At 38.9% G+C, this 26920-nt stretch overlaps 1 protein-coding gene across 1 annotated transcript; it reads right to left on the bottom strand.

Annotated features, from left to right (window-relative positions):
* Positions 1–254: 254 nt before the first annotated feature.
* On the bottom strand, positions 255–19878 carry LOC126367381 (sugar transporter SWEET1). Its single transcript, XM_050010887.1, has 5 exons — positions 19728–19878; positions 10855–11036; positions 9567–9846; positions 8496–8615; positions 255–4590 (listed from the first exon to the last, which is right to left on the bottom strand). Exons 2-5 carry the CDS (start codon positions 11022–11024, stop codon positions 4477–4479), a joined length of 684 nt encoding a protein of 227 aa, XP_049866844.1. The 5' UTR covers positions 11025–11036; positions 19728–19878; the 3' UTR covers positions 255–4476.
* Between the last annotated feature and the right edge of the window lie 7042 nt (positions 19879–26920).

Genomic DNA, 26920 nt, shown 5'->3' with positions numbered 1-26920 from the left:
TATTAGCTGGTTATTATTATTTTTATCTGTACCTATTATTGTACAATCAATTGTTTTGGTCTTAAAATACTTTTGTACACTCAGCTAGTACTTATGTGCGTATGCTATAACATTTTATTTATATCTCAAATATTTTTTAATAATGTGTAGTTAATGCGAATTGCAGTCATTTGTTATCGATCGTGTTTTCATTCTGATGTACCTTTCTTTTATCTTGATCGCCAAAAAATAAAGCAAGTTAATAAATACACACATTTAAATAAAATAATTTTATTAAATTGATCTCAATGTCATAACTTTACTGATAACATCGTTTCGTAAAATGCATTCACACACATAGTAACAATTGAGTTAATAACAACTATGGATAAGGGTGCATCTCCATAGAAGCGGACGCGGTTGGAGCGGAGCGGAAAACAATACATTTCTACTTATGCGAAGCGCTGAAAAGATTACTATTTTATGGTTAAATAAACATCTATTGATATAGATAACCGCCATTATTATTTATGACACATTAGAAAACATTTTATTCCAGATGTGTCTATCGGACTGTACCGACAGCAGGTATGATTATATATAGAAGTTTACGATGCATTCTTACAAATACTTTATCGTTGCGATGACTGATGAATAGTGATGAACCTTTGACTAATTAGAACATAGTCATGCATATAATCATTTTCAATATATATATGCTGTTAAATAACTCTATACAATATATAAGCTACAGGCGAGGACCTGTAAATGGCTGTTTTTTGTTGTTTTTGTGTTTTGTGTTTATTGTTGTTGTTTTTTATTGTTAACTATTATTTTGTATCGTTAGCTGTTGGTCTTCCAATAAAAATTAAATTAAATAAATAAAAAATAATGGCATGACATTTTTCATTGCTGCACGTCTCCACTCCGCTTCGATTCAGTGGGATCGCACCCTAAACGAGTAAGTTAATGGACCTTGAAGGAAAAATAGAGGTCAAATCAGAGGTTATTTGGAATGTTACGCTTAAATTACATACAAAATATTAATTTTATATAAGACCTACATATTTTTACTAAAATAGGTAGGTAGCTTCAGGGTTGGCAGATATCAACCTTAATTTTAATTATTATTTTTTTACTTAATTTGCCAGTTGTATAACTGGGTCTATCTCTGCCTTCCACTTATCGTAGTGAAGGACGACACTATTTTAAAAGCTGTTAAAATTAAAAATTAAGTTTTTGTCGACCCACTGTCTACCAGAGTCGGTATAATCCGCGGCATACAAATTGAACAATAACCAGTGATAAATGATTGGGTCTCAAACGTAGAGCGGTATGAGGGGAGACGCGAGGGGCAGCGCGTGTGACGCTACCCAAGCGGACGACCGCCATTTTTCTTCAACTTATACGCCGCGGTTTAAATTCATTACGTCACATCACTGAGGACTTAAAAGGCTGCGTTGAAACAATTCATCTAAAACAGCAATATTGCTATTTGACATTTGTTTGTAGTATCAAATCGCAATGATGCTTTTAAGGTGAATTGCTTCAATATGACCGTTTTAGGCCCCATATTTCTATAATAATGATATCGTCACCAAAGAGATAGGGGAAGGCCGGGCATAGTGGATACCTTAAGGTATTTAAGGTTATAGCAGAAAAGGTTTACAATACAAAAACAAAAAAAATATCACAAATTAGTCTTTATTTATTGCTCTTACAAATACCAAGATCAGTAACCAAGCATATTTAAACAATAATCAACTGCAGTTAAAATAAAAAAAGTACGATTGTATTCGCTTTGCCCAGCCTTCCCCTACATTCTGTTAAGTAGTTTAGAAGTTATGTTGGAATAGACCTTGCAAACATACAAACAGAGCGGTCAAACACATAACCCCCTTTTTGGCGTAGTCGGGAGAAAATAGAATGTATTTCTGTCTAAAGAGATCATTGTGTAAATGTTATTAAAATCAAAATGCAATTCACTCTTCGACGACGACATATTATATTGTATAATTAGAAATCCATTACACATAAGTCAAAGGTTAATATTTTTTTAAAAAATTCAGAAGCAGAATCATTTAGTCGGCAAATATATAAAATTGGTGAAAAGAAAACTCGGCGAGGTGTGGGCACTTTATTCTTAGGGTGTCTGGTTTGATTACCTCAATTGGGATATAATGCTTATGTTATTTAAGAATAAAAAAAGTATATAAAAATTTGGAGAAATAGTTAATTCATTTAATTATATCTCGAACTTCTGTAACACCCTGGTTAATATAATCATCACATTCATCATTTGATTTATTTATTAACGATCTATTTAAAAAGTCATAATTAAAATATGCTTGTTTATAACTTCAACTTCAAAAATATTATTTTATGCAACAAACCTAGTATTTACCTAGCTATACATCTATTTTATAGTTTTAAAACTTCGTTCGCAAGAAATACTATAAGTATAAATGCTTACATAAATTCCCCTGAACATTTTATGTAATGTCATCATCTCCCTAGCGTTATCCCGTTTTTACAGGGTCCAATTACCTAACCTGAAGATTTTACAGGTCCATTTTACAAAAGCAACTGCCTGTCTGACCTTCGAACCCGCGAAGGGAATCCAGCCCAATACAGGTTAGGTCACATATCTCCGTGATTTTTTCCTTCACCACTGAGTATGTGATAATCCTACATACATAATATATCTTTGCTATAATGTCATTTAGGTAAATTGTAAAAAAAATATGCATAATGTCTACTACAAGCATGAAAAACAATAATTTATCAACTACGTACTTAAAAAACTTGCTTGAGCAAAGTTTTACAATAACAATTTTATACTTTTACACTTTCAGAGGTATTTTGGATTGAGTTATTTATTTATATTTATATAGACCGCCATATACAGGGTGTCAGTGGCATCGTAACTAATACTGAGAGGGATGATTCAGACCATGATTCTGAGTTAATATCAAGTGGAATTTTCCGTCGCGTAACACTCAGTATTTATGTCGCAATAATATTTCCAGGCTACGTTCACCAAAAAATATATATTCATTATTTATTTCTTATTTATTTTCTTATAAAAACAATGTTACAAACAAAAAAAATAATAATAATATGTTAATATGGCGCTGTACAAAGTTGCCTTCGTATAATCTTCTAATATTTTTTTGTGTTTTTTTTAATTATTTTCCGTTCCATAATTTTGCGACGAAAAATTCCACTTGATATAAACTCAGAATCATGGTCTGAATCATCCGTCAAAGTTTTCGTTACTAACACCCGGTATGTACTTTGTAATAATATGTAACAAAAATATTTAAATAAGAAGTTGTCAATAACTTCACACCCAGAGTAAACCTGAAAACATTGGGTTTATAATATTTATTATGTTTGTAGGTTCTCTAGACCTTCAAGTAGAGGCAAAAAAGTGTAGAGCTAAATAGCTTACTTTATATCTCTCTCTCTTTATTTAAGAGCTGCGCTCTTGTCGGTGGAGTAATCGCCTTCAATACTCCATAGATAGGGCGTGTAGAACGGTGATTGCCCCAATCGCCTTCCGTTCCGCAGTACACCGACCAATTTCTCAATCGGTGATGTTCTAGCTAGAGCCCTACCAGAATCCATTTCCTCGGCCTCCAACCAGTACTGATACCGCTGCTGCCCGGCATCAGGGGTGCGCTTTTTTTTGCTTTTGCTTACTTTATCTATGACGAAAATAATAATTTCGTTCACCGAATGGTGTGGCTACACTTACACAATCTATTGTCGCTGCAACGAATATAGCGAGGGTCCACCCTTAAATATAGCTTGATTACACAGCATGATAGAAATATATTACCGTAATTTGTGTTGAAAAACTATACAATCTTAAATTTCATTTGATGGGCCATAACTATATAGTGATTACATTCTCTTTGATAAGCATATGGCGGTCTGGATGATAGATTGATTATTCGCGTCAATTTGAATTTTGCCTTCACAGCCCGCACAAGAAATGACTAAGGCTACCGGGTGAGACCCCTCAGCGGTCTTCATTTGTCCGGCCAAGTAGTTAATGCCATTCGCGGCAAATCTACGAGTACTCGTATACACATATAATAAGTCACGCCAAAAAAATAAACAAAAAAAGGGTTAAAAAACATCTGACGGCACCAATCCTTTTCTGACACTCAGAACCGTCATTTGCTAGAGCGAGATAAAAAGCGGGAGTGCGACATCGACCGCCTCGTGAATTCCTCTTGCGGTCGCATTATCTCGCTATGCAGTTTATGAAAGTGCGATGCAGTTTAACTAACCCTTAATAAACGAAGCTCGGCACTGGGTACATTGATGCGGAGCAGTGAGTGTCCCTTCTAATTATTGTTTTTTCTATGACTAAAAGCAAAAATCTTCAAATCGACGCGATTAAGTTAATTTTTACTAGTTTAATTTACAATTATATTACTTAAAACTAATTCTAGGCACCGATGAAAACGTTTACAAGGAATGTCTCTAGTCGGCTTTCTTAGCTTTAACTTTCGTCTTCTCCTTCTTAGGCTTAGAGGGATAGATGGCGATCAAAGCCAGCTGGGCTGAGCACAGCACTAGAGCCACTACGTTTTGTACCTGGAAACAAAAGATTTTGAGTTAAACTTTGCTTGTATAGTTGAAAACATAAAAATATATTTAAGATTTTTATTTTAAATATGGAAACACTTTTGTGATTACGTTCATTCGCGAACACACGAATAAAAACGCTGCTGTTTTATTTCAAAAAATATAATTTCTCCGCCCCCACACCCAAGGATTTCTTCATATACAGGGTGTTAGTGACATCGTAACGAAAACTTTGAGGGGTGGTTCAGGCCATGATTCTGAGTTGATATCAAGTAGAAAGTTCCGTCGCAAAAGTATGGATTGGAAAATAATTAAAAAGAAAAGAAAAAATTTAATGAATTTTTTGACACGAAATTCCACTTGATATCAACTCAGAATCATGGTCTGAACCATCCCCCTCAGTATTCGTTACGGTGTCACTAACACCCATACCTACTTATATGGCTACCGTATGTACTTGTACGGGGTGTAAGTGTCATCGTAACGAATACTGAGAGGGATGATTCATCTGATTATTCTGAGTTAATATCAAGTGGAATTTTCCATCGCAAAAGTATAGAATTGAAAATAATTTAAAAAAACTAAAAAAAAAACATGAATTTTGCGACGGAAAATTCCACTTGATTTTAACCCAGAATCATGGTCTGAATCAACCCCCTCAGTATTCGTTACGATGTCACTAACACCCAATATATTGTCGTCTTATAGCGAAAAGCCCGTAAGCGCCATTTTGAAAAATCATATTCAGATGTGATTTTTGTTAACAAAACCTCGCAGTAGACAAGCATGTTTCAATGAGTGACTTTCCAATCGACGTTCCCCAAACATACGATAGATGGCGTTGTTCACTTTTAACATGATAATTACCTATTTTCTCATTGCTGGGGTGCATAATTGGGTATTTGACTATGTCAAAGATAAATTATAAAATGCTAACGTAGAAATAGAAGCCAGTCTAAAATGATCAAGAATCAATCTTATTTTAATATTCGAATTGTTTTCCAATTTTATTTATGAATTAAGTAACAATGAGTACGACGTTTGACCGCTTTTATTGATGACGTCACAGGACAGTATTTCCATACAAACTCCAAAGAAAACTTTCGTTTTGACGTTTTGTAAAAAGTATCTCATTTGACTAGGTTGTCAAGTAACCTTTTATAAAAAAATGTTATGTAATATCAGAAGCATACAAAACTAATTGTTGCTTGATATTTGAATCACATTATATATAGAATGATGTTGTTACCTATATTTCTTCTCTTTATTTTGATCAGAACAATAATGGGTGGAAATTGTAATTGTACTTTAGTGTAATAAAAAGGGTCATCATTTATACCCAAAAACAAAGATAAAAGATGCACATGTCTGTTATCCATGAAATTAGATGTTTAAATGAAGAAAGAACTTAACAACACCATCTATTGTGTTTTTGGGGAATGAGTGACTTTCTAATCGGCCTTCGTGGTCGAGTGGTTGAGCGTTGGGCTCACGATCCGGAGGCCCCGGGTTCGAATCCCGGTGGGGACATATCACAAAAAAAAATAGCTTTGTGGTCCCTAGTTTGGTTAGGACATTACAGGCTGATCACCTGATTGTCCGAAAGTAAGATGATCCGTGCTTCGGAAGGCACGTTAAGCCGTTGGTCCCGGTTATTACTTACTGATGTAAGTAAGTAGTCGTAACATGAGTCATGTCAGGGGCCTTTGGCGGCTCAATAATAACCCTGACACCAGGGTCGATGAGAGTGGTATTCCACCTCACAATCCACACGATAAGAAGAATCAAATTGATAATTGATAAGAAAATTGTAGTTAGACACGGTAACAGATGCTAGCGGTCAGTCGGATTATACCTATTTGTTTGATTATTATCTTTCGGTTTCTGTATAAACGTAATAAATGCGATAATTAAATCCCATATATAATTATTGGTCTATCTATCATTAAGATAGGTCATATCTGATTAATTAATGCTTGGTGTAGTAACAGCTTAGTTTCCCATGGGTATTTTAGTATTTTTCATTGATCTACTACTGCAGTAGTAAATCAATGGTATATTTAGCCTCGCTAGGGGATGTAAGGGGCTCCAAATGACACCTTTCGGAGCCCAAGCCAACCTCGCCTGCACACGGTACATCCTGCTGTTCAACGAAAGAGGCTCTGGCGACCCACCAACACGCACTGGACCAGCGCGGTGGGCTTATGGTCCAACCCCCCCATATGACCTCAACTCACAAAAAACGGCCCCCAGTCCCCGGCAGCCCCGCTGTACGTAGCTACGGTAGCGGCTACGGTAACGGCGGGGCAGGGGGTGCGAAGGAGATCCTTGGGGGAGGCCTATGCCCAGCAGTGGGCGTCGTACGGCTGATGATGATGATGGTATTTTTAGAATAAGTTGGTAGATTTCTGCCAAATAAATAAACTCACGCCTATTTCGCACCGGCGCGGCGGTGCAGCAGAGCCTAGGGAATTCCATTTATTACTTCTTTTATTGAACCTTTTAAACCATTACTAGCTTTGGCATGTTTACTCCACCCCTAAATAATATAAAAGCTATCATAATTATGTTAATTCTCAAGGTCCATTTAACCTCTGTACAGTCATGAGCAATATAATGTACCCACTTTAGGACTCTGTCGCACTAACATAATTTGACATTTAGTAAGACTTACAGTGCAATATGTCGAAAAAAATCATGTGACATGGTACCAAAATGTATGCATATTGATGCTCGTGAGCGTACCAAATTTCATCAAAATCGGTTTAGTAGTTTTGGCGTGAAAGCATTTATTATTATTGCATATGGAATAAAATTGCTCCCTCAACCAAGTCTTTGCCACATCCGTCAAATTCAGTAGGTCACATAGTTACACTTTGAATCGTATTTTTTTACGTAACGAACGCCTAAAACTACTGCAGCTTCTCACAACCTGTGTAGCCGAGGAAAAAAAGCTGCAAGAAAAAAATCGGTTGGATTACACAATGCAGCTCGGCTATGCCACCTGGGAACTGGTGTAAGGGGCACTCGTTCTCTGTGTGAGATAACAGACAGAACCCTGTCTAAAGTAACTACTTTCAGTTTTGTCATGGTCTAAGAAGATCAAGTATGCGTAATCCTATGACAAGCCGCCATTGCTAGCCCTTTGATGACGTAAATGTTACCACTGTGTTACCATTATATTGGTATCTCCAACATTCCCAGGGCGTAAATTTTATTATTGAAAATTAAGCGAATTACTGACTAATGTATTTAATTACTATTACTTGCCAAATATATAAAAATCATTAAAACTGTAAGTAAATCTTTTACTAAAAGTTCAAAATTCCGTTGCAAAGTAAATACAAAAACATTGGTCGTGGGTTATTTATTTTTTACAAAATGGCAACGCAGGGTAGGATAACGCGACTAACCTAACCTAACCTTGAAATTTTAGGTGGCACTTTTGAGCATACCTAGGTTTCTTATACTATGAGTTTATTGGCCCCGATTCCTGCAGACACCGCCTAATTTTATTTTAAGAATCCGTCATTTTCATATCCGTCGAAAAGGAAAGGGACGGATGATTCACAGCTCTTAATTTTAGGAAGAATGAGTAAATGAATGAATAACCCGGGCGAATCAAAAAGGTACGTCCCTGGTATGCAATCCGTTTGACGTGCTGTCTACTTAACTGTGTCGGGTTATTGATGGATGTCAATTTTTTATACGTTTGGTTTAGATTTGTGCTTAAAATTGACGTGTGTTCCATAAATTTTATGCTTGTCGATTACCCGTCCCTTTCCTTTTCGGCGGATAAGAAAATGACAGATATAACTTAAAATAAAATTAGACGGTATTAACAGGAATTTGCACCATTAGTAGGGTTAAACTGTATTATGTCTTGTTTGGATGAATAAATGTATGTGACTCACAACAAGGAACTTGTTTCTAAGTATGATGCCGTAGAGCAGCCACATGAAGGTGACCACAGTTCCCGACAGGATGATGGGCACTGGCATGCCTTCCGTGCTCTTGTTTTTGATTATCTCGTTCTGAAACATACGCAAACAATTTGGTAGTGTCCTAGGTCAAAGATAAATTATGAATGTCTAATTACTAAGTAAAGACATATATAAAACCAAAGAAAATCCTTCCCGTTTTCCTCCCTTACCCCAAACCCTTACCCCTTTTTTCTATTTAACTTATTTATGAATTGTAACAGCCTCCGTGGTCTAGTGGTTAGAGCGTTAGGCTCACGATCTGGAGGTCCGGGTTCGATTCCCGATGGGGACATTGTTGAAATCACTTTGTGAGACTGTCCTTTGTTTGGCAAGGACTTTTCATGCTTGAATCACCTGATTGTCCGAAAAAGTAAGATGATTCCGTGCTTCGGAGGGCACGTTAAGCCGTTGGTCCCGGTTATTAGCCGTAAAAACACCTCCATCAACCCGCATTGGAGCAGCGTGGTGGAGTATGCTCCATACCCCCTCCGGTTGATTGAGGAGAGGCCTGTGCCCAACAGTGGGACGTATATAGGCTGTTTATGTTATGAATTTTAATCAAGACAAACGTAATTAATAATAAGTCCGATATTTTATCACGTTTTTTTATGATGTCATGGTATGCTTTTTCATGCAAATTCCATTATAATTTCGTGTTTTGACGTAAGACGTAACTGGGGGATTAAAAATTACACATCGGAGCAATATTATATAATTATATTACACATTTTTCATTATTACGTATAATCAATTACTACAAAGTTTAACACTTAAAATTATGGATAGAGTTATGTACGCGGTTACTGTACATACTAGTATATAAGAGTTAAGTAAATGCTGTAATGTAAACCACGTGGCAGTACTTTGTATAAATACATAAATAAATATAAACTTCATATAATTTACCCATTCAGACTATTAAAAAAAAAGATCTTTTATACCCGATTTTTACCAAGTCTGATTATATTAATATGTATTTAAATGTAAACATGTCACACTTACCAATCCGAATAGCGGTGAAGCAATGAGGTAGAACATGAACGCGGTGATAATCAGGCCGAATCTGTCTTCCACCAGCTTCGGGTCCTCGACTTGGGCGTATCCAATCAACGCAGCGGAGAAGGCGCCTCCGAGGCCTATCTGCGCCCAGACCTTGACTTTCTCCAACGAGTAGTGGAAGAAGATCATTAAATATATAATGTTGAGAGCCAATCCGAAAAGATTGACTTGGATCATCGTGTCGTCTCGGAGTATGTAGCCGTATTTCAAATTGAGTACACTCCTGAAAGTCACAAAATAGTGCATTTTAGTTTTTTTGCACACAAAAACAACCATCGACACAGATAACCACACACTGACCGCCTCCGTCCAGTGGTTGAGCGTTGTGCTCACGATCCGGAGGTCCTGGGTTCGAATCCCGATGGGGACAAATCACAAAAATCACTTTATGATCCCTAGTTTGTCCAAAAGTAAGGCGATCCGTGCTTCGGAAGCACGTTAAGCTGTTGGTCCCGGTTATTACTTACTGATGTAAGTATGTACTCGTTACACGAGTCATGTCAGGGGCCTATGGCGGCTCAATAATAACCTTGACACCAGGGTTGATGGGGTTGGTAATCCACCTCACAACCCACACGATATAAGAAGACCACACTCACTCACACTGATCACTATTACTGTGTGGTAAACGTGGTGATCCCTTTTTTATTTGAACATAGCTGGTGAGGAGTGGGTGTATTGTATACACTATACCTGTGCCTATCCCTTCGGAGATATAGGCGTGATGCTATGTATGTTAGTGTATTTGTTTATGAACAAAAAACGGATACCTTTTCTACTATATCCGCCGACCTATTAACATATTCTACACTAATGCTTTCATGGTGCTGTGATACAGGCACGTGCTGGCACGAACATCACAGATTTACATGACAAGACCACCGACGAAGGGCATGATACCAATGCCCCTAGTTGTCCCCTGCTTAGATGTCGTAGCAGATGAAGCTGCTAGCGAACATCTGTCCCACCCCACATCCTTGTACGGCTAGAAAATGACTGCTAACATTTCCCACGATTCTAGGGCCCTGGTTATATGAATCACTGACTTACATGACAAGACCACCGACGAAGGGCATGATACCAATGCCCCCATTTGTCCCCTGCTTAGATGTCGTAGCAGATGAAGCTGCTGGAGAACATCTATCCCACTCTGCGTCTTTATATAGCTTTAAAATGACAGATAACACTGTCCACGATTCTACGGCCCTGGTTACATGCATCAGTGACTTACATGATAAGACCACCGACGAAGGGCATGATGCCAATGCCCCTAGTGTTCCCCTGCTTGTAGATGTCGTAGCAGATGAAGCTGCCGGAGAACATCTGTCCGATGGTGACGATGGCCGCCAGCGAGCCCACCGCCTCCTTGTACGGCTCCAGTATCACTGCTAACGCTTCCATGGTGCTGTGGTGCTGGTGATAGAAAAACATCCAGAAATCAGAGATAACGTAATTATCATGGATAAACTTGTTGAAGGTCAATTTACATGTTTGAATCTACGTCATATGCAAGGTGTTATGGCTGACGAGAAGAATATATTACAAGTAGATATATATTACAAGTTGTTGTTACAACGAGAGGAACCCCTTTAATTAATTATCATCATCATCATCATCACCAGCCCACACCCCACTGCTGGGGCACGAGCCTTCCCTATGGATGGGTAGGGAGATCGGGCCTTAAACCATCACGCGGGCCCATTGCGGATTGGTGGTTATTAACGACTGCTAATGCAACCGGGACCAACGGCTTAACGTGCCTTCCGAAGCACGGAGGAGCTCGAGATGAAAACTTTTTTTTTGTGGTCACCCATCCTATGACCGGCCTTTGCGAAAGTTGTTTAACTTCAACAATCGCAGACCGAGCGCGTTTACCGCTGCGCCACCGAGCTCCTAATATATAATTAATTATATTTCAAATTTAATACTTAAAAATCGAAATTCGTGCCGTCGTCGGTTACCTTTAATCATTTTCTCAATGTTTTTTTATATGCACGTAAACTCGCTGTATGTCAAATTTTATGACTATGGAATAATTCGAAGTGTCCTGACGGGACGAGTTTGAGTTTTGATTACCTACTTATAGATCAGTCAGTCAGTAAGTTTATAGTAGGTACATATTTTAAGATATGTTGCAACTAGACTCTTGAAATTTGGCATACTTGAGTATCTACAATAGGCACTGAGTTACAGGAGGGTAAAAGGTAGCTCGAAACCGTTCCGTGTACTTAGTAGTTGTAGCCGGTATTGCCGGAACTTGGCCTGAGCACTGTCGTGCGCTTAGACTAGAAAGAGAAGTCTACAGTTGATTGACAAGGTTTGGGTTTGTTATTCTGTCACCTGAAACGCTTTGAAATAGGTAGACATAAAACTCCGAAAAGATCACACCGACATTACATTATTTCGTTTGTGTACCTAAATAAATAACAATGATTACCTAAATGTAATGTAATTACATAATCAGACATTTGATATCAACTATTCTGGTAGTTGCGGTAACATACATAAACGAGTAGGTACACAGAGTAATATTTCCAGTACTGACATATAATTATGTTTTATGATTACTTTTGTCAAGCTAATATTATCATTCTCTACTTGTACTATCTAGTATAGCCTGCAATTAGAATAGAATAGAATAGAAACAGTTTATTATAAAAGGACGCCACACACAAAAAAAGACAACAACATCATATCAAATTGAGGATTGATGTGCTATTTTTGCTGTGTCATTTGTCTTATTTACACTACCACAATTTATTTATTCATGAGACAACAAGATCTATATTAAGGTTAGTCCATCCTGCGACACATTCGCCATTCGGTTATTCGCCTTCGGAGGCCTTTGGAGATAGGTTTGGACTTTAATATTTATATCTAGTCGTTTTCTTTCGGAAACCTATCACGTGGTGAACTTTTTACGGGCATAGAATAAGGAATAATACTACGTATAGAATGGCAACTCTCCGCTCCCCACCAGCGTCCGAGCTAGGCTTACCTCACCCCCTCTCGAACATAGTTTAGAATTGAATCGTATGGTGTCAGACGTCACCTACACAGATGCGCGTGTACGATAACGTCACTGTGTGCTGTTTGTGTATGACGAGATTCTTTGCATGAAGTGTCCGGGGTGTGGTTTAGACTGGAATCGTATGACGTCAGACGTCACCCACACAGATGCGCGTGTACGATAACGTGAAGGTGTGCTGTTTGTCTATGACGAGGTTGTTTGTATGAAGTGTCCGGAGTAAGCTTTAGGGATACACACGTGATGTTGTTATGTTATTTTTATTTTTTTAAAGAACGTCTAGGGCCCTGTGCCGAGGTTTTTCTTGCAGCTTCTTTTCCCCGGCTATACAGGTTGTGAGAAGCTGCAGTAGTTTTAGGCGGATGAGTCGTTCGTTATGTAAAAATTGACGATTCAAAGTGTAACTATGTTACCAACTGAATAAAGATATTTTTAATTTGAATTTGTCGGAATAGTTTTAGAGAGGACACAGTGAGTGCGGTTTGTCGTAGTGAGTTTGGTGCGAGTTCAGATAGTTCCGAACATTCCGATATCAAATGTAGAAACAAGCGGCAAAGAAACAGGGTAGACAGATATGTTTACTCCTAGATATGTTTACTAACAGATATGTTTATCACTTCAATTTCATTAGTCGTCCCGAGATCGTGGCACTTGCAAAAGTGTTGAAATATCGTGAGTCTCATATCCCCGATTAACGCGGTAAGAACCCAGTATTATGTGTTTTAATTATGTAACACATAGTTCGTCAATCTCTGTTCGCACCTTCACGACACAAGTAACTAAATGAAGGTTTCACAACTCGTTCAGTTACAAAACATTGATTTTTAACTAGTACGTGTTCCGAGGTTAATTCGGTCTAGGCTAAAGCTGAAATAAGGTCAAACCACAGTCAAACATAATGACACTGGCCAGCGGGCTTAGCACCGTAAGCACGCGACTCTTTCTCGCCGCGACAGAGATCATCTGTCTCTTTCTGTGCAGTACTGTGAGAGAGTGACGGGTGACGTATGTCGAGGCGAGAAAGAGTCGCGCGCTTACGGTGCTAAGCCCACAGGTGTAAGAAATCAAAATGCGAAATAGGGACATAAGTGAAAGTGCGGAAATTTTCATGGGGGTCACGACACCCCCCTCCCTTGGCGATAGTTTGAGTCATGGGTGGCTACTGCTATTTTATCCAATTCTCTACCTGCCTGCGACTTGATGACATCCCCCCCCTGCTGCTGGAAAACACTTGCTTATGATGGACGTACCTCTAACTAGCCCAATTAGGAATATAATCGAGAGCTTATATTGTTTAAATAGTAAGTAGTAGCTCGGTAAGGAGCTCGGTGGCGCAGCGGTAAACGCGCTTGGTCTACGATTGTTAAAGTTAAGCAACTTTCGCAAAGGCCGGTCATAGGATGAGTGACCACAAAAAAAAAAGTTTTCATCTCGAGCTCCTCCGTGCTTCGGAAGGCACGTTAAGCCGTTGGTCCCGGCTGCATTAGCAGTCGTTAATAACCACCAATCCGCACTGGGCCCGCGTGGTGGTTTATGGCCCGATCTCCCTATCCATCCATAGGGAAGGCCCGTGCCCCAGCAGTGGGGACGTTAATGGGCTGGTGATGATGAGTAAGTAGTAGGTACTATACAAATTCTGTAATAGTAAGTTACGTAAGGTCTTACTTATCGAATTGAACAATCAATAAAACCAATTTAGGTATTTACGTTCGCGTGTAGTATTTCATTATAAAACATCGTAGTATGGTCTTATCAGTTATCAACAGTAATTATCTCGACGTTTGAATTAGCTCATTCCACGTTTGTAACAAACGCCGTCACTTCATTAGGTCACATGTTTTAATGAATTATTATGAACAGCTTTTGCCCGCGGTTTCCTCACGATGTTTTCCTTCACAGCTGAGCACGTGATAATCAAACACGAAATCGAAAACAAATTCGAAACGACGACGAATTGGAATGACGAGCATTTTACATACATACAAATATAAACTCACGCCTATTTCCCACCGGGGTAAGCAGAGACTATAGAATTCCATTTGCTTCGATCCTGACACACTTCTCTTGCTTCCTCCACATTCATCAATCGCTTCATACACGCACGCCTGTTCAGAGTAGACCGAGCATTTTCTATTTAATATATCTAAAATGGCCTCAACAAAATAGTTTACGAGCCATAAAGTTTACGACAAAGCGTGTTCTACAATTGATACCGTTGTCGCAATGAACTTGACTGGTTTTGGAGTCACTTTGAACAGATAGGTACATGCTAATTTTAACCTTGACCTCGAGAATTTGTAATTATTTTTATTGTGCATAGAATTTGGGTACCACACCGTACCATAGGTACCTTAGCTCTTACATTCAGACATGATGATAAACGATAAAATCGACTTATTGACTGTGTGTAGAGTAACCTTCTATGCTGTTCTGGGAGCAAATAAAAAACGTCCAGCTGCTTGACTTCCCGGGCATGTCGTAAAAACCGACAGAGGGATTGTGTCCTCTATCATGATGGACTAATGTTATGGACGATAGGCTGATCCCTTATCACCATAAGGTTTATCATAATCTAGCTTACGACATCGTATCAACAGTGGCTGCATGTTGTCTTTGATTACTCGTGGCTTTGCCCACCCCATTAGGTGATGGAAAGACGATATCGTCTTCTATCGATGAATGCTTAGCCGTTCCGCTGTAACAGACATCGTGGTTGTCACTGTTGCCAGGAGAGTGCATCGAAAATGACTCTTAGAAATTGAACTGCTCTTATAAGAGAAATTCAAAACAATACAAAGCTTGTAAAAAGAGGCACGACATAGTACGCAATAAAATTAATAAGGAATAGTCTTCTTCTTTGCGAGTCGATGGCGATCGAAACTAAATTTTTGCTGACCAATAATTGGCCACGCTTACGGCATTGTCATTAAGGAATAGTGATGTTCCGAATATCCGTATTCGTATCCGTATCTGCGGATATCCGAGATAAAATAAAAATCTGTTTCCGTATCCGTGTCCATTACTTTTCACGCGGATCTTTTACGGATCTTTTTCAGGTGATTAAGTAGAATTATTAAATAAAAAGGCTATAAAATTCCATTCAGATTGTTTTTATTTCTTAAAATCAAATATTTGGCACCTTTATATTGCAAACATTTAGATAGATAGATCTTTATAATGAAAGCAAGATAAAATATCACTTTTATAACAATGAAATAACTAAAACTTTAATCTTTTTGTTTAAGAAAATAAAGATCCGTATCCGTATCCGCGGATCTTTACACTAAATATCCGTATTCAGATCCGTATCCGCGGATATACATTTTTAACGATCCGGCACATCACTAATAAGGAAGTGTCTATAAATAGAGTCCGATCCACGAAGACGCAAGTAGCAAGTAGACGCAAGTGGCATAGGTTATAATGACTTTTTGACATATTTCTACAAAGAGAATCAGGTCCAAATTATGATGGTAGGGAGTACTATTTCATACGAGTTTATTGACATTAGTTACAAACTGAAGTATGCAAGCGTTCCCTAGATAATAGGTATTTTCAAAACGTCAAGCCAGCGGGATAAAAGAACTGCCTTTATAACTTTGGAACCGTTGAAGTACTCATTTCGGTATTTTGCAGGGGGTGAGTACTATTTCGGTACTATTTTTTGGCGTTTAAATCAAAGCGAAAGACCTTCTCGTTAACTCTCGCCAAATTTCGCTCACCGTCAAGCTAGCAAGTGCAATAAAACATGGCTATAAATCCAGAACCGTGATGGTACTATTTTTTTTACAACAGGTACTATTTTTTTCAACAAGAGTACTATTTTTTGGTGTGGTCAAATTATTTTTTCGTGCCCATTTTTTTTTTGAGGCCGCTAGCTTGACGCACACGTAAAAAGAGCCGGCAGATAAGATCAGAATACAAGAAAGACAAATTTGAAAAAGAAAAGCAGCCAGTCTTCTTCTATCGTGTAGGTTGTGAGGCGGATTACCAACCTCATAAACCCTGGTGTCAAGGTTACTATTGAGCCGCCAAAGGCCCCTCACATGACTCATGTAACGACTACGTAATTACATAAGTAAGTAGTAACCGGAACCAACGGCTTAACGTGCCTTCCGAAGCACGGATCGTCTTACTTTCGGACAATCAGGTGATCAGCCTGTAATGTCCTAACCAAACCAGGGATCACAAAGTGATTTTTGTGATATGTCCCCACCGGGATTCGAACCCGGAACCTCCGGATCGTGAGCCCCACGCTCAACCACTGGACCACGGAGGCCTTTAGCAGCCAGTGTCCTTACTGTAAAAGAGTTTTTACAACGGGGACATTCCAACTTTGGGAACATTCTCAGGAACGCCACATCACTGGTTGATACACGTTATATCTATTTAGTCGCAAACAATCACATCCTAGCCATTACCTGCAATTGAAACTCGTGCGTCACTTACACACCCACTTTAAGCCGGCGGTCACAATATTCGACATAGAGATACTCAATAGTGCAATAGACTATCGGGGCACAGAATAATGCTGCGTATAGAACGGACACATCATAGAAGGGTAGATAGAAAGAAAGAGAGGAAGGGGAAGACAAAGAGCTTACATGGAACAGATTAAGGAGAAAGCGATAGTCGTGTCTTATAAGGAAGTTAAAGAATTTTGATAGACAAGAATGGAGAATCCAAAACCGACAAGAGCGTACATTCTCCGCCCCGCACCATTTCGTATAGGGCGCTATAGATTTACCGCATCCCCTCTGGTTCTTACTTTAGTCACACCCCGGACACTTCATACAAAACACCTTGTTTCACAGACACTACACATTGACGTTATCGTACACGCGCATCTGTGTGTATGACGTCTGAAGATTAAACTATGTTCGAAGGGGGTGAGGTAAACCTAGCTCAGACGCTGGCGGGGAACTGAGAGTTGCCGTTCTATAGTATTATTTCTTATTCTATGCTTTAGTCTAAATGGCGGTAAGTCGTTAAGGAGTAAGGGAGCGCGCGCCAATTGTGTGTCTCGCTCGCACTTCGCGGTAATACGGCACGCAGTAAGAATGAGATTTTTGTGTAGAGAGTTCAGGTTGTGGTGTAGTGTAGGGATAACAATACTGTGATAGTGTAATACGAACGCCATATTAGAACGCTGACTTAGCATCAACAGAGCTGTAATATGAAATGCTTGTGCAATTTCTATCGACAATTTACTATGCAAAAATAATAACAAAACCCGAGCGAATAAAATAGGCATCTCGCTGATATGCAACACGTTTGACGTGTGCTGTTAACTTAATTCTGTCTGGTTATTCATCAATATAAAATTTTCGGAGGGATTTTTTAAAATTTCTGCCTAAATTTGACGTGCGTTCCATAAAATTTATGTCTGTCGATTGCCCGTCGCTTTCCTTTTCGGCGGATAAGAAAATGACAGGTACCTATAAGTTAAAGTAAAATTAGGTGGTGTGTACAGTACAGGAATCAGCACCATTATACCTACATCAATGGCAAAAATACATCTAATGACGTCATAACTGTCACGTCGTCGCGTCATACCTATCATCTCTATTGATATTCATTACGTTGTTTATAGGTACCTACCCATCTTGTGGGTTCTTTACTATGAATAATGGTTATTTAACTGTTTGGAGGCCAGAGTGATCTATAATGCGGGTAAATAATGCGATTACTGCGCGTCGTAAGGGTCACACAGTTCACACTCCATTATTGAAATTAAAGGAAAAAGAGTGTTGAGTTTGTGGTGTGAAAAATTTCTTCTTTTTTCACAGTTTTTCTTTACATAAGATAACTTAATAGCCTATATATGTCCCACTGCTGGGTACAGGCCTCACTTCAAACAACTGGAGAGGGGATGGAGCATAACTATGGTAGTTTTTTTTATTTATAAGAACATTATATTGATTTGCAAGGACTTTTGTTTCGTATTACATACTTTTGTATTAAGAATTCAAAAGTTTGTGCATGTAATGGTTCATATATGTAAGTCTACATATACATATAAGTACATTAGATCAACATACTGGAATAAAAAAATGTAAAAGTCTGGCCTGTTGTTGCCAGATTTAGGTAAATAAACAAATATTTAAATAAAAATAAGAAGGTTGAAAGTTTCCAAGTTTGAGTTCTGTATTGATAGCATCACATCTTGGGGTAGCACTGTGTATATTTCGTGCCATAGGTTAGCATTGCCTTTTTTTAAGGAGTCCTAATGTAGATTTGCTGCATGAAGCAATAACTACTTGGTTGGACAAAGGCACTAGTTAAAAGTAGCTAGGTGCTATAATTAACCGACATAAAATACCTAAAAGAAATAAAAATGTAGTAGCAACAATAGGTTCGTAGAATAACGAATATTACTGCATTTTAGAACACTGAGGCTGGCATAACCATAAGACTGGCTCAAGCCTCAATAAGTCAGATTTTAAAAAAAATATACATATAACACTGTGTTCATTTATGTATACCTACTATAAATAGCATAGATGAACAACCTATTTAGATGAACAAAATACCCTTTGTAAGAGTAGTATATATTTTTGAGTTATAGGTACCTTCTTAGTTATTATCTTACTCTAAAAAAGTTTTTATTTATTTAAATATACACATAAACACAATTGCATGTAGAAAACAACCACATCTTGAATCTGGCTGGCCTTGGGTAAGTTGGTTGATAAAATTAACTATCTAATAGTGATAAAAGAAACTTATCTGTTGAAATAAAAATGCAACTCACAGTTTATTTTATGTGAATAGGTATCTAAGTAAGTATTGTCTAGTATTGTGCAATTTTGCATAAAGATTTTACCGATGAATTAAAGATTTTTTAATCTTTGTTCAAGAATTTATTTCTTTTTCTTATTAGATCTGTATAAAACAACAGCCGGTTCTAAACATGTAGATATGGATAATTAAATAGTTGCAAATATGTTTCAAAAACTACGGCTTGCTTCTAACTAATAACTACATTTTTTGCTTTTAAAGATAATAAGGAAAAGTGTTGAAAACAATTTAATGACTAGATACATAACCTAAAAAAGTAGTTTAAAAATACTTACAGATCAACACTCGAAACGGTAATAAATTAATTATTTAAATATCACTTTTATACTTAAAACTATTATTTATTTTCGTCAAAATAAACGAAAATGTTAACAGACATGTACACTAAGTTATTGAGGATTGTCAACTGCTGAGCTGCTGAGTTGGTTGGTGGTTGCTTGGTTGACTGACTGAAGTGCACGCCGTGTAATCTGGGTGGAACGAATGTTGTCAATAGGCGCCATATTTTTTAATGATGTCCGACAATTGTGCTGGCCTGTGATTGGTTAGCGGTGACAGCTATCTTTCACTTCACTTCACTTTTTAAAGTTTATGGCTGCATCGTTTAGAAACGATGATTCTGCCAACGTCAAGGTACCGAAGAAAAAAAAAATCATAAAAAAAAATAGTCGGTAGGTTAATTTAAATTATACTGAAGACTGTTCGGTGGGAAGTCCAATGATGTAGTCCAGAAGTTCCCTAAAAATAAAGACAACACGATTGTTAATTAACTTCACAGACATATAGGTTAGAAACACACGTAGTATAAGCCCGCCACCATTTTTCGTTCGCAAATTATTAATAATAAACCAAGGTCTTATAGGTATAGAAGGTTGGATAAGTCCGTAAAGTTTGCCTTTTGCTTGCTTAGATGTTTGCCAAAGCTCATCCCAAGTTTTGAATAGATGTGATTTAGCGAGAGCCCGGATATCTCTGGAGAAAGTCTTGTTGTAGATCTCAGTACCCAAGCGGACAGCTTCTTTAGCACATAGGTCGGCGTTCTCGTTGCCACGAATACCGCTGTGACTGGGAATCCAAGCCAGGACAATTTCAAGACCACTCTTTTGGCATCTATAAAGAACTTCCTTAGTTTTAAGGGTGAGATAAAAATTATCTCTAGAGTGAAAAGGCAATTTTAAAAGGTCTTGCAAACAGCTAAGGGAATCCGAGAAAATTATTGATCTATTCAATTTGTGAGATTCCACATAGGAGGCAGCTTCTAGAAGGGCAATGGACTCACCTGTGAAAATGGAGCAGTTAGCAGGGCATTTATAGTTTAGGATGATATTAAATTTAGGAATCCAAACAGCAGCTCCTACGTGACTTGTATCTGATAATTTAGAGGCATCAGTATAGAGTTGAAGCCAATCCTTCCAGTTTTTTTCCAAGCCAATCCTTCACTAAGCTATTAAGCTCCTTATCAGCACCCTGCGAGTTCTTGACTATCCCTAGATTAAGTATACCTACCTACTTACCTACCTACCTTAGGACAAAAGATTAAACTTTCAAAAGGAAATTCAAAAATAGTGGCCTTAGGGGTCTGATGTATTGTAGAAGGGTTGATTTTATTAAAAGACTTGACGAGAGGCGGCAAGTCTTTATGTCTCCAATAATTAGAACTAGCTACCAAACAAAGAGAATTTAGTTTCTTATGAAGGGGATGAGATGATGTTTGTAAGGTGTTGAAATAATACCTATCCGAGAGATACTGTCTACGTAATTGGAGTGGAGGTTCCACACATTCCACTTGGAGCGCATTTGTAGGGGACGACTTCATCGCACCTGCAATAATCCGTAAACATTTAGCCTGAATCCTGTCAAGTTTATTAAGAGCAGTTTTGTTGCAGGGCTCGAGGATGAAACTGGCGTAATCAAAATGACTGCGTATAATGGCGTTGTACAAAAGCTTTTGGCTATACGGATGGGAGCCCCAACGAACCCCTGATAAAGACCTAAGCACGTTGATATTTTTTTCGCACTTATTAGCTATGTGTTCAAGATGAGGTAATCCACACATTTTGCTGTCAAGGATTACTCCTAAAAATTTCACTTTGTCATAGACGAACACTGGCTGTTCATCAATAACTAGCTCTATAGCTGGGATCACACGCTTGCGGGAGAATACCACAGCGCTGCACTTAGGGACAGAGAGTGAGAGGCCGTGATCGCTTAGCCAGGTGCTTAAATAGTACAGTGCAGAATTAAGGCGAGAACATGCATCCGCAAACGAGGAGGAGCGGGCGTAAAGGGCAATGTCATCTGCGTATTGCAGGATACTACTAAAGCATAGGACAGTTCTATCAAGGTCATAGGTGTAAACATTGAAAAGTAGCGGACTAAGAACGGAACCCTGAGGGAGACCTTTCCACAAGGTTCTGGGAGGAGAAAGAGAGCCTTGCACTCTCACCGTGATACTGCGAGCCATGTAAAGGTTGCATATGATGTGTACCATCCTCTCCGGGATATTCAGCTGTTGCATTTTTTGCCTGAGTATTGGGAGGAGGACGTTATCATAAGCAGAGGAGATGTCAAGGAATACACCAATGACATGTTCGTCACAGCTGAAAGCGCTCCTAATGTCAGTAGTCAAGATGCTAAGACTATCCAAAGTGCCCATACCTCTACGAAACCCAAACTGAAACTTCGATAATAATCCCTTATTCTCCAATAACCACTCCAAGCGGTTCTTTAAGAGATGCTCCAGAATCTTAGCCAGAGCGGATGAGAGGGCAATAGGTCTGTACGAAGAAGACTTACTAGGATCTTTGCCAGGTTTTAAAATTGGGACAATGATTTGAGTCTTCCAGGAGTCGGGAACAGTCCCTGTTATAAACACTTCATTGATAATGCAAAGAAAGTACATTTTCGCCGACATTGGAGATTTAGAAATTAGAGAATAAGGGATCCCATCCATGCCAGGAGATGTGTCTCTAAGGTTATCTAGGGCACAGGAAAGTTCAGGATATGAGAAAGGCTCGTTAAAACTATTATAAGAAGACAAGGAGGAGGACGAGGAAGGGAAGCAATCCTGGAAAGGAACAGATGGGGGAGCTAGCTTGTCAAAGAAGTCCGGCAGCCAAGTGGACGTGTCGTTAGCTATAGAGTTACTGTCGTCTAACAGATACCTTCTGAATGATTTAATTCGTTTCCACACCAAAGAAGCAGGAGACCGGGGAGCAAGAGACTCGCAAAAGTCACGCCATCCATTAACTTTTTTCTTGGCGAGGAATCTCTTGGAGCGAGCAGACGCCTTCTGGAAAGACAGATATTTTTGCATGGAAGATAGATCACCAGCAAAGCTATTCTCAGCCTCATCCCGTTGACGCACGCTTTCCGTACATTCCGCGTCCCACCAAGGAGGCGATGATATTTTGCCTCGTGCTGAGTTTTTCAAAGGGATAGAGCTATCGGCGGATGAAGTGATACACGATGTAAATTCCTCGTAGCAAGTAAGATAGTTAGATGAAGAGATCGGGGAAAGAGACGGGATCTTACCATTAACCAGCTCCGCATACTTTTGCCAATCGGCCCTGTCCAGACGGTATTTCAAGAGAGGAGGAGGGTTCTTAGTCGGAGGGCTGGGGGTAAGAAAGGAAATAATAATAGGGAAATGATCGCTACCGTAGCAATTAGGTAACACCTTCCATGAAAGGGTCAAAACCATGCTAGGCGATACCAAAGACAAATCCACCACGCTAGAGCCACCAAGAGGTGAAACCCTACGCGTCGGGGAGCCATCATTCAGCACGCACAGGTTGATATTGTCCAGGAGATCAAATAAATGAGGAGCCAGGGAGTCACACTTATAGGAGCCCCAAAAAGTGTGGTGGACATTGAAATCGCCAAGAATTATAAATGGTCCAGGGAGAGGAAAGAGGATATTATTCAGTTCCGAAATAAGAGAGGGGTTGGGGTGTGGGAAGTAAACTGAAACAATAGTACAATTTAAAGCTTTAATTGCTACTACGTGTAGGTCACGATCATGCGGTGGGATGGGAATTTGAGAGAAGGAAATATTTTTATTAACAAGAAGGGCCGAACCAGCATAACCATCATCTCTGTCATCCCGGATACAGGAGTAGCCAGGCATCCTAAAAATGGAGCCAGGCCTCAACCATGTCTCAGAGATGGCACAGACAACAGGCTTGAATTTGTTAATTAATAATATTAATTCAGGTTTTTTGGATCGAATACTTTTACAATTCCATTGAAGGAGACAATGACCCGCCATTTTTATTTATTAACATTGACATGAATTGCTTCAATAGAGATACGACATTGTTCGGTAAGGAGTCCGAGAACTTAGAAATAATATTAATTAAGGAACAAACCAACAGCTCTATGAGGTTGTCATTGGGAGTAAGGAGAGGAGTAGACTCGGGAGGAGGAGGGAAGGCACAACCATTAGGTTGTGAGGATATGGGAGAACGGGTTATGTCAGAGTGAGCCTGAACATCATAAGACCTACCTAATTCTGGAGGAGGACGGCGTTCCCGGTATACGGTTTTACGATACGAGGTGGTGGGATTTTGACTCGAGGATGGAGAAGACGGAGAGGGAGGGAAGAAAGCTGGTTGTGAAAGTTTAGGAGGTTGCTGAGAGGCAACTTCGGCGACAGCTATCTTTATCGGCCATATTTATCGGCGTCCTGTCAAAAATGTGACAAACTGTGTATTCGATTCGATCGACTGAAGTGTATTTGTGCTTATTTGCTCCACTTTACTTTGTTATACAAAGCCCAGTGAATCTTTTCGCATGTATTTTCTTTCGAAAATGTATCGCGAGTGCTGTGTTTGCAAAAATTCGCGACAAGGCGCTGTTTTCATTGCATCATTTTCCATGCATCGAGAAAAGACTCAACAAGTGGCGGAAGTGTCTTGAAAACTAAATTAATTTAAAATACACTTCTCATCAAAAAAATCGAAACACCTTGCAAGTTTACGTTTTGTCAGGATTATCAGAAAAATGTGTACATTTAGGAATAAATGTTAAATGTCGTTTAATAGTGAGTAATATGAGCTTATCAAATCTTAATGTTAATGTTCTAAATTTAAATGAATTTTTCATAGGTTTCGTATTTTGTTAAATGAGTCATTTTTATTCCGTATGGAGTATAAAGGAAATGGATAAAACAACACACGTAAATGAAAAAAAAAACTAAAAAACGTTTATTTAATAACTTGTATTCCCTCCCCGAGCTCTAATTACTGCTTCCATACGGTTCTTCATCGATCGGATGAGAGTCACGATCACATGCTGTGGTATATTGTCCCATTCCTCTTGGATTGCATCTTGCAGCTGGCTAAGTGTTTCTGGGGCAGGATCTCTTGCTCGAATTCGTCTCTTTAATTCATCCCACAGATGTTCAATGGGATTCATGTCCGGGCTTCTTGCTGGCCATTCCATAATAGAGATATCGACTTCGTTAAGATAATCTCGTACGACGCCCGCGGTGTGAGCCCTAGCATTGTCGTGCATGAATATGAAGCCGTTGCCAATAAAATGTGCATAGGGCATCACATGAGGCTCGAGACACTCTTCGACGTACCGATGACAGTTTAGTGCAGGCAGACGTGGCCCAGACACGAAAGCAAGCTCTGTCTTACCGTCGGCGCTGATTCCTCCCCAAACCGTCTACGAACCGCCACCATAGCTGACCTTTTCTTCAATGCAGCATTGTGCATAGCGTTCTCCGTCTCTTCTGTAGACCTTGTTCCTTCCGTCGTTACCATACAGCATAATTTTACACTCATCAGAAAAGAGAACTTTGCTCCACTGTAGGTATGACCAATTTAGGTGCTCACGTGCAAAGTTAAGGCGCGCTCTTCGATGGTCTGCAGTTAATTTCGGCCCATTTGCTGGCTTATGCGGTACCAGTCCACGATCCTTCAACCTTCTTCTAATTGTAGAGTCACTTACAGCCACCCTTCGTACAACACGAAGCCGCTGCTGCAGTTGAAAAGCGTTAAGGCGTCGATTTCTTAAAGAAGTTGTTACAATAAATCGATCATCTCGCTCAGAAGTGACCCGATTCCTGCCAGATCCTGAACGGCGCGTGAACAAACCAGTCTCCCGATAACGTTTATCTTAGACTCTATGAACAGATGACAGGCTTAGATGCAGTCTTGCAGCCACAACACGCTGACTAAGGCCAGAATCCAGCAATGCCACAACTTGGGCGGCTTCTGTGGGCGAAGTATCCATACGTTTTAGAAAAAAAACCTTTTTTCAGACGTCCCAAAGTCACAGTATTGAAATAAAAAACAAAAAGTTTAAGGATAGGCGCCAATTTTTAGTTTTTAAACGCTAAATGTACTCCAACCCTAAACACACATTTGTCTCAAAACAGTGATTCATTTCGTTTATAAGATAAACAAATGAAATTCTAATTTTGAATTTAGAATTTTCGCTTATTACTGTAATGGCCAAACTGCCAGCTATACATTTATGTATTTTTTTTCATCGTATGAATTCTTTTTTGTGTTAAATTCGGACAGAAACAATGAAAACGGAAGTGTTTCGATTTTTTTGATGAGAAGTGTATATACCAAAAAGTGAACTTTTGGGCACGGATTTATCCCGTCTAAATTTAAAGAAGTGTTTGCCTCCGATGCAAGAACCATTTCTTACACCACGCAAAAAATATTGTAAAAATTTAAAAAATAAATAATTTAATGAATCTCTCACATCTTTTTAACCCTACGAACCAACCCCTAACTTAAAAAGAGGTCATTCTTGTTTCCAGGTTCGGTATTATTTTCTACAGATTTTACGTTTATCTCGGACTTTGAAATAAGTACCTACTTGTTTTAAAGTCGAAATAAAATCTGTAGAATAATACCGATCCCGGTTACAAGACCGTATCTTTTGAACATCCAGCTGCTGTACATTAGGCCGCCTAACGCATAGTCCTTTGCCAAGTAAAATTCGAATATTAAAAAAAAGAACTGTCATGTATCATTAAAACGTTAGTACTAGAGATGTTCGTCTGATACGTAGTATCTCTTACTAGTCTGTGCTGAAGTGACTGAATATCGGATGTGACGTCATACAAAAAAAAAAATATACCGGCAAGGGCGCTTTACACTGCACGAAAACCATACATCATTGCTGTCAGCAGTCAGCACAGCTGAACAGTGGTCATTTAGATACTTTTCAATCGCAATAGTTATTGCTTGCCGACAACAAGTTTTACATTTTGTTATGTAAACTGTAAGTGTAACGTACATCAAAGAAATCGCTTCGAAAATGTTACTCATTTACTACTCAGTTCTATGAAAAATTTACAAAAACCGATCAATAAAAAGACAGCATGTGAATGGGGGGCTTCAATCATATTTTTTTCTGAAGAATAAAAAATAATAATCGATTTGTCTATGGTTGGGGCTTTTTGGCGGGAGGCGGAAACGGGACAGTTGCTTTCTTCATT

Source organism: Pectinophora gossypiella, chromosome 6 (assembly GCF_024362695.1).
Source record: "Pectinophora gossypiella chromosome 6, ilPecGoss1.1, whole genome shotgun sequence".
Classification (NCBI taxonomy): domain Eukaryota; kingdom Metazoa; phylum Arthropoda; class Insecta; order Lepidoptera; family Gelechiidae; genus Pectinophora; species Pectinophora gossypiella.
The sequence above is the reverse complement of the archived record's forward strand: the minus strand, read 5'-3'. Positions and strand labels throughout refer to the sequence as shown.